Genomic DNA, 15,250 nt, shown 5'->3' with positions numbered 1-15,250 from the left:
GACGCTAACTTCATGGTCTGCCTACAGAAAAGCATAATCCCTGGGGCACTCTACTTTTGCAACCAGCTAAACTGTGCCATAACTGAACTCGGAGCAGGCAAAGTTCAAACCAGAAGTGGGTGGAGTTTAGACCAGAAATGGGTGGGGCCTAACCAGAAGTTGTTCCGATTAAATCTGACATTATTATGGTGTGATCAGAAGATGCTATATTTATTATTTATAACAAAACCAATTACAGAAAAAGCCTCAGAATTGAGCTGTAGATCATTTTTGATTAAAAAAAAAATATTGAACTGTTTTCAGCTTAACCATAGAAAGAATGCATTTACAAATTTTTCAGGGTGTAAAGGAAAAGTTATATACTGAGTGGTGTAAAAGATATTGGGAGTAATAATGAAATAATAGCACTTTTGAGGATAATAAGGAGTAAAAAGTGATACATGAATTTTTTTTGACAAACAAGCTCAACACCGCTCCGCACTTTATAATTTGATGGTGAATACCGCTGAACTACTGGCTTAATATTCAATGTCTCTCATGTGTTTTTGTTTAAGAAGGTTTTGGTATGTTTGTGTTTCTCCCCGCGGGCTTCAGGAAAAGTACAGATGTTGCAGACTCTCGGGCAATGTTCAGTTTCAATAGTTTCAGCAGTGAAAGCTGTTTTCTCGCAGACCGGGGGCGTTTGTCTTTGACATTGTGACATGAAGTCTCTAATTTGACGATGTGCTCATACACCCTGCAAGGAGAAAACAGCCTGTGCTAGTGCTCAGCTGCCCCTGGCTCGGGTGACCTCTGCCTAGGCACGGACCCTCAGTCTTAATTGTGTCTGGAGGAATTTTGCTGTCTTAAGACAAGCTTAAGTTTAGACCGCAGGGCTTCCTGGCCTTCACTGCACAGAGCAGTTAAACAGACAACAGGATGCTCTAGTGTGGCAATCGAGTGTCATCATTTTAATCAACTGTATACTATTACAGCAATTTACACCTCACAAACAAAATGCTGAATTTAATTGAGCATCAAGTGGCAATTTGAGAGATAACACTGGGCTGACATTCAGTTTTAGTAGCTCCTCTGAATGACTAAGTGTGCATTTTAACACGGTTTTCATATTTATATTTCTCGACACCCTCAAAACTTTATCTATGAAATCTTAACTTGGTGTTTCAAACTCAATAAGAGACAGTTTTGGACCCTACATGGCCCAAGTCAAAAGCACACTGTGTCCAAAGAATTTATGTATATCAAAGTGAGCTTTCACAAAAACTAAAAAATATAATGGTTTTTACAGTTCAGGCCTGGAAGCTGTTTTCCTGCCTCAGACAGTTGCGTCGCAGTCACAGCGGAGCCTAATTTGCCCTCGATTACTTTCCGACACTGATCTAAGCTTTGTCAGGATACGTTCTAACGCACGTCCTCTGACTTTTTCCCGGTGAATTGCAGACACACATTTGAGCAAAAACACACATCCCTCCTTTGATTGTGAAACACAATCATCTCCCGCTTCGTTTGGCATTTAACACAGCTGCGATTTCTTCTCCCCTTTCCCTCAGTGATCAACTCTACGTTGATTGCCTCTCGCCACGCTGGTGTGACTCTCTCATGTGTAACATTTGCGGGACTAGAGGCTGGTTTCACTGGGAAATGAAAGATCAGCTGATCAAGAAATAGATTAAGTGAATGACGTTAACCAAATAATGTGTGAGGAAATGCAAAAAGAAAAAGAAATTTAATGAAAAAACATGAACATTAAAAGTGAACTCAACAGATGTTCCTTAAATCCACAATTTAAACTTAGTTTAAAGTCACTGTATTTCTCTTTATCATCTGTGTAAACATACAGAACATTTTTAACAAGTGTTGCATGCATGAGTTAAAGGTCCAGTGTGTAGGATTTAGGAAGATGGCAGAGATGATTTATAATATGATAAGTATATTTCTTTAGTGTATAATGTGTAGAATCCTTGTGTTGTTGTTACCTTAGAACGAGCCTTTTCTATCTACAAAGGCAGCAGGTCCCCATCCATGCTGCACTGTCATATTTCTATAATTGCCTAGGAAGGACAAACCAAAAACTGGCTCTAGATGGGTCATTCACATTTAAGAATTTTCATATTAGCCACTGTAGTTAGCAACCCTTCTGCGGTGAGCCAAACAGCGTTGGAAAAACACAGATTTTAACGCAAAACTGCTTTATTGAGTGTTTTTTTTACCGGTTTCAATCAGGAAAAGACCTCTGTGGATAATTCACCTCCCAGTTAAAACCTCCCAAAAGTCTGGATTTTAAGTTAGCAGAGAAAAAAGGTGAGCACCTATTAGCAGGTGCTGAGGCAGCAACCCACATGCAACAAGACGAACACCGTTGAAAGAACACATATTTTGACTTTAAACCACTTTATTCACTGTTTTTATAAGCTTATATCACCTGGTCCACTTATTTTGGATTTGAAGAGACCTTTGTGGATAATTCAGCTCCTGGTAAAAACCTCCTGAACAACAAAGACAGAAAGAATTATAACCGGGAGTTCATGCTTAGCACGTGGGGGGCGGCTTCAGCTGGTTTATAATTTGCAATCCTCGCCATTAGATGCCACTAAATCCCACACACTGCTCTTTTAAATTAATAAATCTTAACAATGAGCACATTACATGATATAATTGTACAGCTATCGATCAACAGCTATTTTCTCAAATAGACACACAATATGGTGTATGTACACTACTTTGATTGTGTTCAGACATCAAGAATCAATATCAAATTTACAGTTTATACACTAACAATATGCCAAATATTATGAGCTGATATGACATGATTTCCCAAATCATCACACTGAGACATTTTGTGACACCGTCTGCATTTCAAAACAAGCATAATCTCACTTTGGCGCTTTATGTTTGACAAACTAGCATTTCTCCTCAGTCATTGAAGCACAACATGTTATTGTACAAACAGCATGAGAAAACATAACCTCAACATAAATTTAAACAGCACATTTACAAACACTGCAGTCGCCACGACTGTTAGATTTCCAGACTTGAAATTGAAATGACGGCTCAAAAATGATGGTGAGGCTTCTTCACTGTCAAAACCGGTACTGCACCTCAGCGTGACACATGACATGACTTGTCACTGCTTTGATGCGTTCGTCCATCAGAATAGCGGCATAGGCACCCCGTATACAATGGAACATATGGATGAGGAGGTAGACAGTTACAGATAACCACAGATCCACAGCATTAGTCACTGGATCAATGCTGACCTGAAACATCTGTTAAAACAATCTAACTGTGGATCAGTGGCTATGGGCAACATTAACCTTACTGCGAGAGCCAAGCGAAAGTCAGGAAGTCTTCTGGCTGTGACCTTTAACCTGCGAGCCCACGCTCTGGCCGGTCTTCAGTCGGCATAGAGGATGAACCCTGAGAAGGTGCTGTATTTGTTGCTGTTGCCCCCGTGGGCCTTGCCCCCATCTAGTTTTATGAAAACCTCATCGCCTGCATCCAAATGAAGGATGACACTGTTGCTGGCGTAGTCATAACTCTGGTCCTGGTCTTGGGCTATTGCGCTGGCCCTGACCTGAAATATGACACGCAAGACACGGAGAGAGAAAGTTTAGAAATGTAACTGGTAGAATGCTAAGAAAAAGATTTATAATGAAGAATTGTTATAATGCAAAGCAAAATGTATTTCATTTTTATTATAGAGTGCACATTTAATTAGTGATAAATAATTATGAATAAATCCCAAAGGATAATATTAACCCTCTGAAACAAGTATTTAAACCTTTGAACCCTGAGCAATTTGTGATTTCTTTCAGAAACTTGGGGGAAAAAAAGGCAATGGCCAATGTGGTATGAAATGTTCCACAATTTGTAGGAAATAAGTAAATTTAGAAAATTATTTTTAAAAAGCTAGGGAAAATGTCAAAGAAAAAAATAATAATAAAGGGGAAAAACTATATTTATAATTTTTATAATTACATATTTAAAATTATATTAAGCACCTTTTCTAGGTCATTTCCTTGTTTCTATGTTGTTGTTATTTTTACTTTATTTTCAGTTGTTTTCCTTTTTTTTTTTTTTTTTTTGGTCAGGTTGTTAACTTTTTACTTATTACCTGTTAATTTATTGTCCAGTCCTTGTTACGTTGCTCAGACAGAAGTCAATTTGCTCTCAGTTCAAATGGGTTACGATGGCATTACTGGAGTCGACGATGAAATTGAAACAAAATGCTGAAACTGATGCACGCAAACATTAAATGAGTCGCTGTTTCACTGACTGGCATGAGAACACTTTTTTTTCATGTATGAGTCGACTAAAAATCTTATTTTAGGACAGGAATATTTTCAAGACTGAATATGGGAGTTTTTGTAAAGTGTGTCCCCTGTGGTGAATATTTTGTTTTTTTCTCTCATGACTCAACTGAAAGGGTCAGGCTTGAGTCAGCCTGCCTCTGAGGGAGGATGGCAGCGCACACTACCCCTTTGCCTCGTGTTCCCCTCTTACATGCACCTTTTTCTGGGTGGAGCACAGATAATGCCATGTTTATCCGGAATATAAGTGTCATCGTGTCAACACGGCGTAATTACCGAGGGTGTTAGATCTGAAGCATAACATCCAAATCTCTTCTGCATGTCTGCGTAAAAAGTGAAACTGAGGAACTTTGCATGTACAGTTATATCCCCTCTAAGCTTTAGCTGATGCATGATGATGTGGGTTGCCAGGTTGGCTTTTACGCTGCAACTTCACCAGAGTTAACCATAACAGTGCAATGCCTGCTTCAGCCAGATTCTGGCAACAGGCTCTAAGTTTGAACCAAAACAGGAACATGGAGTTTTAATCAGTGCCGATGCAAAACACACAAAAAAGTGTATGTTAAGAGGCTGCAGGGTCAGAGAGGAGAGTTTGAGCCACAGATGACAGCATGATGATGGAGCTCTGAGACATGAGGGCAAAGCACCCTCCCAATTTCCATCCTCATCTCTACTGCAGTGGCATCACCACCACAGACAACAAAGCACTGACCAAATAACCCGTTAAATATTCAGTTCTATATTATGTTGTAAAATGTGATAGAAAGGGTCTAGTTTATATCAGTAATACTGAAACTTGAACCAAGGATGTGCATAACATAGTGGCTGAAGTGGCTTGACAACACTTAGCCTCTTTTGTGTATCAGGTTTTGGCAAATTTTCAGTAGTAATACTTTAATTTATTTAAAAGAATACATGCTCATTCTCGACTGGCTATTAATTACTGGTACATTCAATTTCTTGGAGCTTATAGTTGCTTAAGACAGTGTGAGACTGCTGTTTCATTTTTGACTCTGACAAACTAAGGTAAATGTATCTTTCTATATGAAGAATCATATCTGGTGTTGCACATTATTTACAGTGTCACTGCCCTCTACAGAAAGCTGGGGGAGGTAGCTGAAGGAAGTCTTTACAACAGTCAGCCAACAGGTGAATCATTCTGATTAAAATATCTGGCTCTTACGCACTGCTGTGTCTCCTGTCAGTTTATCCATCTCTTTTCCTTTTGATAAAGTTAGCAGGTTTTATGGATTGTAAATCTCATTTAAATATTATCTTTTTCTTACCATTACCATTTTGGTTTTTTTTGGGTTTTTTTTAAATAAAGTCAGTGATAAATTACATTCTGGTAAGAAGTGATGTGTGATACAACATCAGGAGGAGGAATGGGGGAGGGGTGACGGTGCCTTTTTTTTTTTTAGCCACTGCCCCTAAAATATTTGTGCACACCCCTGCTTGAAGCCATTAAGATAACATGAATACCTGCAGTACAAAATCTAATGCCATGAATATAGTGTGTTGGATTGCAACGTAAGTTTTTTTTTTAATCCTTAGGGACAAAATAAGACAAAAGACAAAACAGTACGGAAAAATGTGTTTAATGTGGTGTATCTGGCTTTGTAACCTAGTAAAATGTCAAAAACAGTCCCCACAAAAAAATAGCTCTATTTTAGCTTTTGAAATAAGGCATTTATTGCATGGCCATTGTATCAAACTAGATTATAACTTCCAGGTGTTATTATCTCCAGTCTCTGTGCAGCCTGTTGCAGCCTGGCTAAGATGTTTGCAGGAAAAAATGTCAGGGCTCAGATTTACATGGTGTTTGATCAATGATATCACCTGGGGCTTTGAAGACATTACAAAATTATCCATGAGTAGAGCAAATATCATGATTCGATATTGAAACGCCTGGGCCTGACAGGCAGTCTGATAACGCATACTTGCACATCATGGTTCCATGAAGTTTGTTGTATTTCAAAGGGCACCAGCTTTGAACTAGCCACTACCCCAGGCTGTGTTTTGATGTGTGCAGAGTTGAGATAGCGCTGCACTCCTTCCACTCACTTCAACGTGTACATCATCGGATGCGTAATATGCACAGATACACAATCTGGCAGCATGCCACTGTGCATTGTCATTATCTTGGACCATACCAAGTCAGATCTAAAATCACTATCCACATGAATGCATGACTACTCCATTTACACTGCCAGCACACTGGTTACACTGTTCCCTGAGCATTTTGATGCCGGTTCATCCTAGTGTATGATTCAGGGCTCTTATAATGGATAATTCTCTACTGTTTGTTCTGAGAAACTGTTTGTGGTTTTTTTTTCAGTTGTTAAATTCACCATTAATTATTAAACAGTAGGAAGTGTTTTGAGAAGATGTCTGAAGAGTTAAAAGTGTTACCCACCAGACCATTCTTGATCAGGTCAGCCCACATGCTGGTGCCATCTCCTCCCCTCATCAGCACGTTGTAGATGAAAAAGTAGGTGCCAGGAATCTTACAGGTGAACTTGCCCGTTGCGCCTTCATAGTTACCACCAATGTTAGTCACTACGTCGTCAAATCGTAGAATATCGTAACCTTCTTGAGGGTTTCGTAGTCCTGCATAAAATGCCACCCGAGGCGTGGTGTTGTATGTGGTTGTACTAACTGCCCCTATACCCCCTAATCCTAGAATCCCTGTACGTACAATGTCCACACCATCCCCTGGTGGCCCCTTGGGTCCCGGTGGGCCTGGCTCTCCAGGTGGTCCTGGGGGTCCAGGCTTGCCAGGACGTCCTGGTTTGCCTTGTGGGCCATGAGCGCTGTAAGTAGGCAGCGGTGGACCGATGCTGTGATCACTCAGGTCCGCATTGTTGTCCACCTGTAGGCCTGTGGTTGATGTATCTGTCCCAGCGTGTGCACCTGTGTCCGTCGCACCCGTGCTGGGGAAGGGGTCACACACCATGCGGCAGGTACCCAGCATCTCGTAGTGGCTCGCGCTGTCATCTATCCCACCTGTGCCAACAGAGCTGACCAGAACAGGGATGAGGACCACCAGAACCAGGACCAGCATGACCCCCACAGCAGCTGCCACCAGGGTCTTCCGCCCGATGCTCAGCCGGGGAAGGGGCTGCGCTGCCAGCGTGGAACTCTCCGGGGTGGAAATGGTGACTGTGGGGAGTGCGTCCACCTGGCAAAACGCAGACACAATGAGGATCTCCGATGGTGGAGATGGTGCCCAGGGAGAGCTGGTATGAGTGTGTGAGTGAGTGACAGAGCTGTGTAGGAGTAAGGGAGAGGGAGTGGAGCAAGGGACCGAAGTGATCAAAAGGAGAGAGAGATTGCAAGAGTGAGGAGAGAGAGTAAGAGGAGAGGAGGAGGGAGAGAGTAAGACAGCTTGAGAGGAAAAAAAGAAAAGAAGCAAGGGGAGGAGAGAGCGAACACTCACTAACCATCTGAGTCAGGGCTAAGGAGGGCACTTTCCTCCTGGCAGATGTGAAAAGCCATGGAGGACATAAGGAGCGAGTGTGATATATAAAGCATGGAAAATCCAATCAAAATAAATCAATACATGTTCATTGGATGATGAAGATGGAAAAAAGGATTTGAGGGAAATTTGCTGAGATGAACAGGATCTAAATTATAGGGAAATTATAGGAATTCTTGTAGCAATATATTTGGACGTTTTAATAATATGAAACAGTTGGCAGTGATTTTGGAGTGTGCACAAATCTAATAATATATTTGTATTTCCAGTAGGCTAAGAAAAACCTAATTTGAGATATCTGGTAATCAACAGCTAGGTATAGATATAGATTTCTTCTGGTATCCTTCTTTTAATTTAAGAGTTTCATCAAGGTCAGAATGTGTATATTTTCCTTATCTGCCCACATGTTTGTGTGGGTGTGTCGCGGGAGATCTTGTATACTGGAGAGATTCCAAGTATCTGTGGTCAGACAAGCTGTGACCTTCAAAAAATCGGCAAACTTTTAAAGGGGCAGTTCAGAGTTTGTAAGTAAGATTCTGTTGTTGTATTGGTGATGAAAAGATTTTGCTTACAAAATTAACTGCCAGGATCTGTAGAGCTAGTGGCACAAGTGGTCTAGCAATTAAACTGATTGCAAGTCCTACACCACCACTTCTGAAATCAAAGGTGATCATTATGATATTATGTAAACTGTTTACTGTGTAATTTTGCACTAACTTTCTGATTCAACATTAATCCACAATATGCCATTTCTCAGTATTTTGGCTCAAAGCAGTATAAATCTTTTTTGTTTTGGCCACTTGATGGCAGCAGAACAAGCTTTCATCACTTTTGATGTATTATTACCTTATAAAGGCAAACAGTGTTGCTTCCCATTTTCATATCCACCACACACTGAGAAACATTAGAATTTGGACTAAAATGTTGAGGAACATTTCCTGCATGTGGTCATGTGTGACTGAGAGCAGAGCTATATTCAGGTAAATCTGTATTGACAGTTTCCCAGCTAAAGCACCAGTAGAATTTCGATTAAAATACTCGTACCATGTTGTGGTGTGACACATGGCAACCAATGGGACTGTCAGGATGGTTAGGATTAGGCAACAAAGTCACGGATGGTCAAGCTTCAGCAAAAGAGACATAGAAAAACAATAATGCAGGAAACAAACTTTGAACTCCCTCACGAAAGTCAGTTATTGTCCTATCCACCTCCCCACCCAACTGCCTTATAAGTGCATCTGGCCACCCCCTGGCATATAATAACAATGCCACCGGTTCTGTTGTGGTGTGTTCTCGTCTGACGCTGTCCAGCCAAGTTCCAGTTGGACGCGGACGGTGGCTTTCGGCGTCACGCTTGTATGCTGAAAGCACTGACAGAACGGATGTATTTGACAAGTTTAGAGTGAGAACAACCTGGAATTAAAGCAGTAACACCACAGGGGAAAGTACATAAAGGGTAGGGATGAGAGAGTATGCCATTATCTGTATCTACACATACATCCAGCTTTGCCCCATCTTCTTCTTTGAGCCATCTGCTGGCCCATCTATTCTGGCATTGTAGCAGCATATGTAAAAAGACGTAAGACAAAAATGTTAGACTGTAGTGCATGTATGAATAGTGAAAATTACTAGTGGTGCCTTGTGGTGCCTTGTGTTGGTCTTATCAGGCCTACCAGCTTGTCTCTAACTTTGTTTGTCTGTCATTTGGTGCTAGGCAGGTAGCATTTTACAGGCCATAAAACCAAAATAATGAGCTAAAAGAAATTTCCATATAGCTGAGGGTACCTGCAGAGTTGGATGAGTCTGTAGGGTTTGTCACCTCTCACATTACACATTGGAGTTAAACCCAGCCTGAAAATGTCACAGTAAGCCATGACAGTGAGCCTACATTCACAGGAGGAGGGCCCTCAAACTGGCACACCTCAACAGAAAGCAACTCCTATAAATTTTGTTTATTATCTTTTCCCAGATGTCATATCACAACGTCAGCTGTGTAAAGCTCCAAATAAATTATCACCTGGAGTAACATAACAGCAATGACAGATGCTCTAACAAAACATGTAAAGGTTATTCATACTATATAAATACAGGGAAATGATTAGGTAAAACCTACCTTTGTTTTCTCTTTCCACTGGCTTGATCAAGTTCCGCTGTTCTTGTTGCATTTCTTTAGCAAGCTGAACAAATGTAACTTCAGGCAGACTTTGTGGAAGAAATTATGTGAGGATTTTTTTCTCCTGCTGCCCTCAGCTTTGATACTTTCCTCTAATATTCCTATGATCAATGAAGAGTGTATCTAATGTTCTCAGGGCTCTATGCTCTGCAACTTAATATCCTTTTGATATGACTCATTAAGAATACATTTCAAAGGATTTTAAATTCAGGGCAATGTTATTTACACTTGGTCAAATGTCCCTATGTCAATATGTTGAAATCACCCACCTATAGTGTATATATAGCCTGGTTATTTTATGCACCTTGAAATGCAGTCAGATTTGCAGACAATACCTTTTGTTTTGTTATTTTAGACACTGATATCGCCACAATGACTGAATAAATTTTTACAATTCAAGCTGCATTTGGAACGTCCACCTCCCTTCGTTCTTTTGCAATTCAAACCTCAAAGCTAGCCCATACCAATCTCTTACAGTGTTAGTTTACATCAGGAGACACACATGCTCAAAACTCAACACAAGGCTTGACACAGTGTTTGTAGTCCACATAAAGTATGGGGGGTACATATAGAGAAACATGAAAAATGTCTTGATAGAATAATCAGTCTCAAGACCAAGACCTATTGCAAGATTTTTTCTCTAGTACTGCAACACTGGCTTGACTCACCAAAAACAGAAGAAAAGCAACAGAAAAACTTGAAAAGGACATAGCTCTGGACAATGTCATTACAATGTAATTACAATTAATGTGAATTACAATGTAATTTCACGAGGTTCAGCTTATTGTGATGTGTCTCGTCTCTTGTCTGATGAAGAGCAGGTAGCTTAAAACATCACCTCGTTGGTAATTTAATTGAATATTTATGGACGCAAAGTCTAATGTGCGGACTGTTTTATCTTCTCTTGTATTATCTCTTTTCCCACACCTAGTTTTTTATCATCTGGATTTGCATGCTTTTGGAAACTTTTTGTAGTCTCCTCTTTAAATCCATAGTTTAAAACTTCTCAGCAGTTAGTGGGATTCTTTCATGCTCTTTTTTTTTTTGCATTTTGTTGAGATATAAATACCTAGAATGGCCAAAAGGCACCTGATTCCCTCTCATAGAGTCCATAACAGCTGGTGTTCAGCTCTGTCTCTGATGCAGTTAACATGTTTAGAGTTTTGCTGTACTTCGCTCGGTCCATGTTTATTTGGTGCATGTTCTGTATTAATAAAATAGATCCATTCCACATGAGTTGGCTGAATAAACTCATACTTGTCCAGACTCAACGTGCTGGCAGAGACGGCTCTGCTTGATTCAGGAACCACTGCCAGCTGTCAGTTCAGTTGACAGTTTTTTCAAAACTCAACTAAGTTGATGTGATTTACAGTATTTTAGTGTGTCAGAATAATTCCATGAGATGTGGTAATTGTTCATTTATACACTTACTTAATATGTTCAGTAACTTAAATGCTATTTTACTACAAATGTCAAAGGGGAAGAAATTATGATTTCCTTTTAACATGAACCTCTTTAACCAAATAAAACATTTATTGGGTTAATTGTTACAAGACTGTTGTGCACAAAGGCATTGTTCAAACTAGAATATTTATTGAAATTGTCAAGGTCCCACATTTTCACAGATACTAAATATGTAATGCTGAAAGACAGGGATATATGTATGCAAGGATGCCCAATATATCTAGACTTGTCATTTTTAATGCAATTTATTAGTAAAAAGAGCTGCTCAGAGATGCTCATCTGTCAACTATACGGAGTAAACCCTGTATATCCTCTACAAAACAAGTCAGGTCACATTGAAGCCAGTAACAAACACGTGGCTACAGTATGACTGAAAATGTTGGAATCATGTAGTGATATTAGATTTTCATGAGAGTAGTATAAGCAGGAGGTAGTTTTGTGATTCCTCTCCACATCTTTGATGCGGCTGTTGTCACAGGACCTGACAATGGTACTGAGTCAGACACCTCGAGCACTGCTTTCTTGCTGAGTCTCTCCAGTCGATGGCAATATACACTAAATCAGAGAGATGACCACATAGTCAGGAAGGTGGAGAATGTCTTTTATCTTATTAAATCTTTTATAAGCAAAAATACTCTGTATACAGATTTTGTATATATTACATGATGGCAAGAAAAACAACATCACTGTTACAAACACATAGGACAGGCAAAAAGAAATTACCAAAACATAAGTGAAGACTCTGTTCAAAACAAGATACATACTCAAATAATTTAAAAACTGTACACATTTTTACACTTAAAGTCAAACTGCAGTAATTTCTGTAATTATAATGCCAACCCTCCCTATTAAGACTTTGCTCTGTATACAGACTTTAGTGCCCTCGTGTGGCATTTTAACATATTACAAATTTGCCATCACCACGCAGCACAATTACTTCAGCATGTTGCTGCAGATCCAACAATTCATTTTCTTTCTACTTCTTTATCTTCATCCTGTTTTTTCTGATATTTTATTAGATTTTCACAAAAAAACAAAAGTGATAAATATATATCACCCAGACACAAAACACACAACTTTTTAACACAGATGGTACAAGAAGTAAACCGGAAATGAGGATGCCTTCTTTGTAAAATCGCATATTTAAATACATGAAAGTATATTATTAATAATAAAAATAAGAATTTTCATGATAAATAATAAAAGCAAACATTCATAACGTCACACTGGCTGTTGATATACATCCAAACATCAGTCACATGGTCCAGCATCTGTGTGGGGTAAAGCTTAAGGTCTCTGTTATTGACCACTCTCAAAGTCCATGTATTTTCTTATATCTGAGCATAATCTCCATATATATATATATATATATATATATATATATATATATATATATACAAAGAACAGAAACAATATATCTTAATATGTTTGATCACTTATCCCCTTTACTGCCATAAAACGTGTTTGCTGCAATCCCCTTAATCTTGAAAAGACAGAAATTATATTCTGTAGACCACATTCCCGTGTGTGTGAGTCAAGTAAGTCACTAGAAAGCCCAGGATGTACTTTACAGAGGACTCAAATACACCACATGTAAGGTGTTTGAAATATAGGCCTCAGTGTCATGTTCCCTACAGTGAACAAACATGCTGTCACAAAACTGCAGGGTTGCCTTCTTTAGGGGATGATGTATTTTTGACTGCAGCCTGAATCAGTGATATCCAAACAGCTGTCCTCCATCCACTCTCAAATGAAATACACTTGCTGTGGCATTGTTGAATTGAATTTGGCCATTGGTCAGGGAAATCAGTGTAACAGAAATCTGTGCACTCTGTGAATCTCACTGGTTTACCAATTAAGCCTGAATGAATTAAAATGAAATCAATGACTTACTTTTTTACATGTTTAAATTGACGTGCTGTTTTGAATATTCCCCATATTCCTATTTCACTGACTGCATTTAATCCACTTAACCAGACGATGGCGCCCACTGCTTTCTCTTGTAGAGGTTTAAAATGAAAACGAAAAGAACTGAAGAACTTACTGTATCTTAAAAACTGTTATTCTGTCAACAGATTTTCATATTTACAATCAGTTACAACTTTTTGTTGTTGTGGTGTGCTTTGATAAAGTATCCAAGCAACAAGACTATTTCAGTATGTTTTGTGTACAACAAATTCCAGATTTATGGTGTTGAGTACACACACCGTTTGCACTGCTATTTCAGGGCATTAACTTAATGGTAGGACATTCAGGACATTAACGGCACTACGGTAGAGGGAGGTGTAGACCACCCATCTTGAGCAGCCTTACTCACATTCCAGCATGGACACACGGCACGTAACTGGAGAGCTGAGGAAGAGACAGGCCATCTTTGATGTCTATATTCAGGATGGACTCTGCTGGACATTGCACTTATCTGATTTTTGGGAGATATGGGGTGAAATATATTTTGTGCAAGTGTCTACTGATTCATTTTTTTATCAGGGGGTATGCAAGGAAGATATAAAAAGGCCTATTATGGGGTGAGAAATTATATTTTGCACTCTAGTACTGCCTTTAAAAATAGCATATATATATATAAAAACTTTAGGGTGTTTTGTTGAGATAACACATAGTCAAGCATCAAAATCAACCTAATATAGACATCCTGATATCTCCTATTTGATTATGATTCATTGACATTTGGTACAATGACCCCTTATATAAAAGGAAAGCAAATCAGCCCTGTGTGTGTTTACACAAGGGTTCAAACAGAGTAACTTCCTTGTTTCTTTCTGTTTGGACTCTTCCTTTTTAGGCAATGGGCCGCTGCCTTGCAGTCCCTCCTGGGATTCTGTGGGAATTCCTTAGCTGGTTTTGCTTGGCAGATGATTTTCAATCCTCAAATATTGTTATTCCAGTGTGTGAGGTTGGGGCAGTGAAGGAATTGAAACAATGTGCCATATCGTGTTGGGCAACTTTTGAAAAAGCTTTGTCTTAACGGTAAACTATTGTGTGTGTGTGTGTGTGTGTGTGTGTGTGTGTGTGTGTGTGTGTGTGTGTGTGTGTGTGTGTGTGTGTGTTTGGTGTTAAAAGTGAAAAAGGAATGCAGTCTCTTGTTTTGAAACAATGCAAAGACCCCGCTTGGCATGTAATTGGTTACACATTACAAGTTAAAAATGTAATAAGTTGCAGAACTATTTTAATTATTTCGTCAGTGTAATGTAACTTATTACATTTGATTACTTTTCTAAAAATGTTTTAATAGGGCAATAAAGCTGAAACGACCTATATACATAAGAGCATAAATGTTATGCAACAGAATGAATGTTTTATTCAACATGCAAACTTTTTACTTTTTTGTTTTTTTGTTTTTTTCCATATATTACTCCTTTGTAATCACTTACATTATAACAGATTACAATTACATTATTTATTACTGTAACTAGTTACATGTAATTAGTTACTCCCTAAACTTTGAACCTTCAAACATACCGAGAACCCCTACTTCACTCCGATAACATGTTCAGGTAAAATGGGACAGCAGGTAAGGTAAAATGGGACAATAATGTCAGTCATTTATCCAATAAATCATAATATAACCCGTGGCAATTCATTTAAAATGATGACATTTATTGGGAATCTCCTGTTCTGTCCTGTTTGTTTTTTTTGTAAGGTCTGCAATCTTACATCCTATCAGTCCTAGATCTAATCTCTGCACTGTAAGTGGCAAAAGCAGAGCTTGTCTTATTTCCATGCAGAGCATTTTCCAAAGAAATTTAAGAATTATATAATAAACAATATGAATTGTTCCTTTTGCTCAGCTCATCCGGAAACTGTGCC

At 39.0% G+C, this 15,250-nt stretch overlaps 1 protein-coding gene across 1 annotated transcript; it reads right to left on the bottom strand.

Moving 5' to 3' along the window:
* Positions 1–927: 927 nt before the first annotated feature.
* On the bottom strand, positions 928–7,516 carry LOC121959071 (C1q-related factor-like). The gene is made up of 2 exons (XM_088070318.1): positions 6,727–7,516; positions 928–3,574 (listed from the first exon to the last, which is right to left on the bottom strand). Exons 1-2 carry the CDS (start codon positions 7,372–7,374, stop codon positions 3,395–3,397), a joined length of 828 nt encoding a protein of 275 aa, XP_087926444.1. The 5' UTR covers positions 7,375–7,516; the 3' UTR covers positions 928–3,394.
* Between the last annotated feature and the right edge of the window lie 7,734 nt (positions 7,517–15,250).

Source organism: Plectropomus leopardus, chromosome 19, assembly GCF_026936395.1.
Source record: "Plectropomus leopardus strain MGB_pleo_1.0 chromosome 19, ASM2693639v1, whole genome shotgun sequence".
NCBI lineage: Eukaryota > Metazoa > Chordata > Actinopteri > Perciformes > Serranidae > Plectropomus > Plectropomus leopardus.
This window is presented reverse-complemented; position numbering and strand designations above follow the sequence as displayed.

Bases quoted from the DNA above. Each gene is read 5' to 3' on its own strand.
- LOC121959071 (XM_088070318.1), bottom strand. From the start codon at position 7,374: ATGCTGGTCCTGGTTCTGGTGGTCCTCATCCCTGTTCTGGTCAGCTCT. The intron at 3,575-6,726 runs GTGGGTAACACT...GTCATATTTCAG, and splicing joins ACCTGATCAAGAATGGTCTG to GTCAGGGCCAGCGCAATAGC.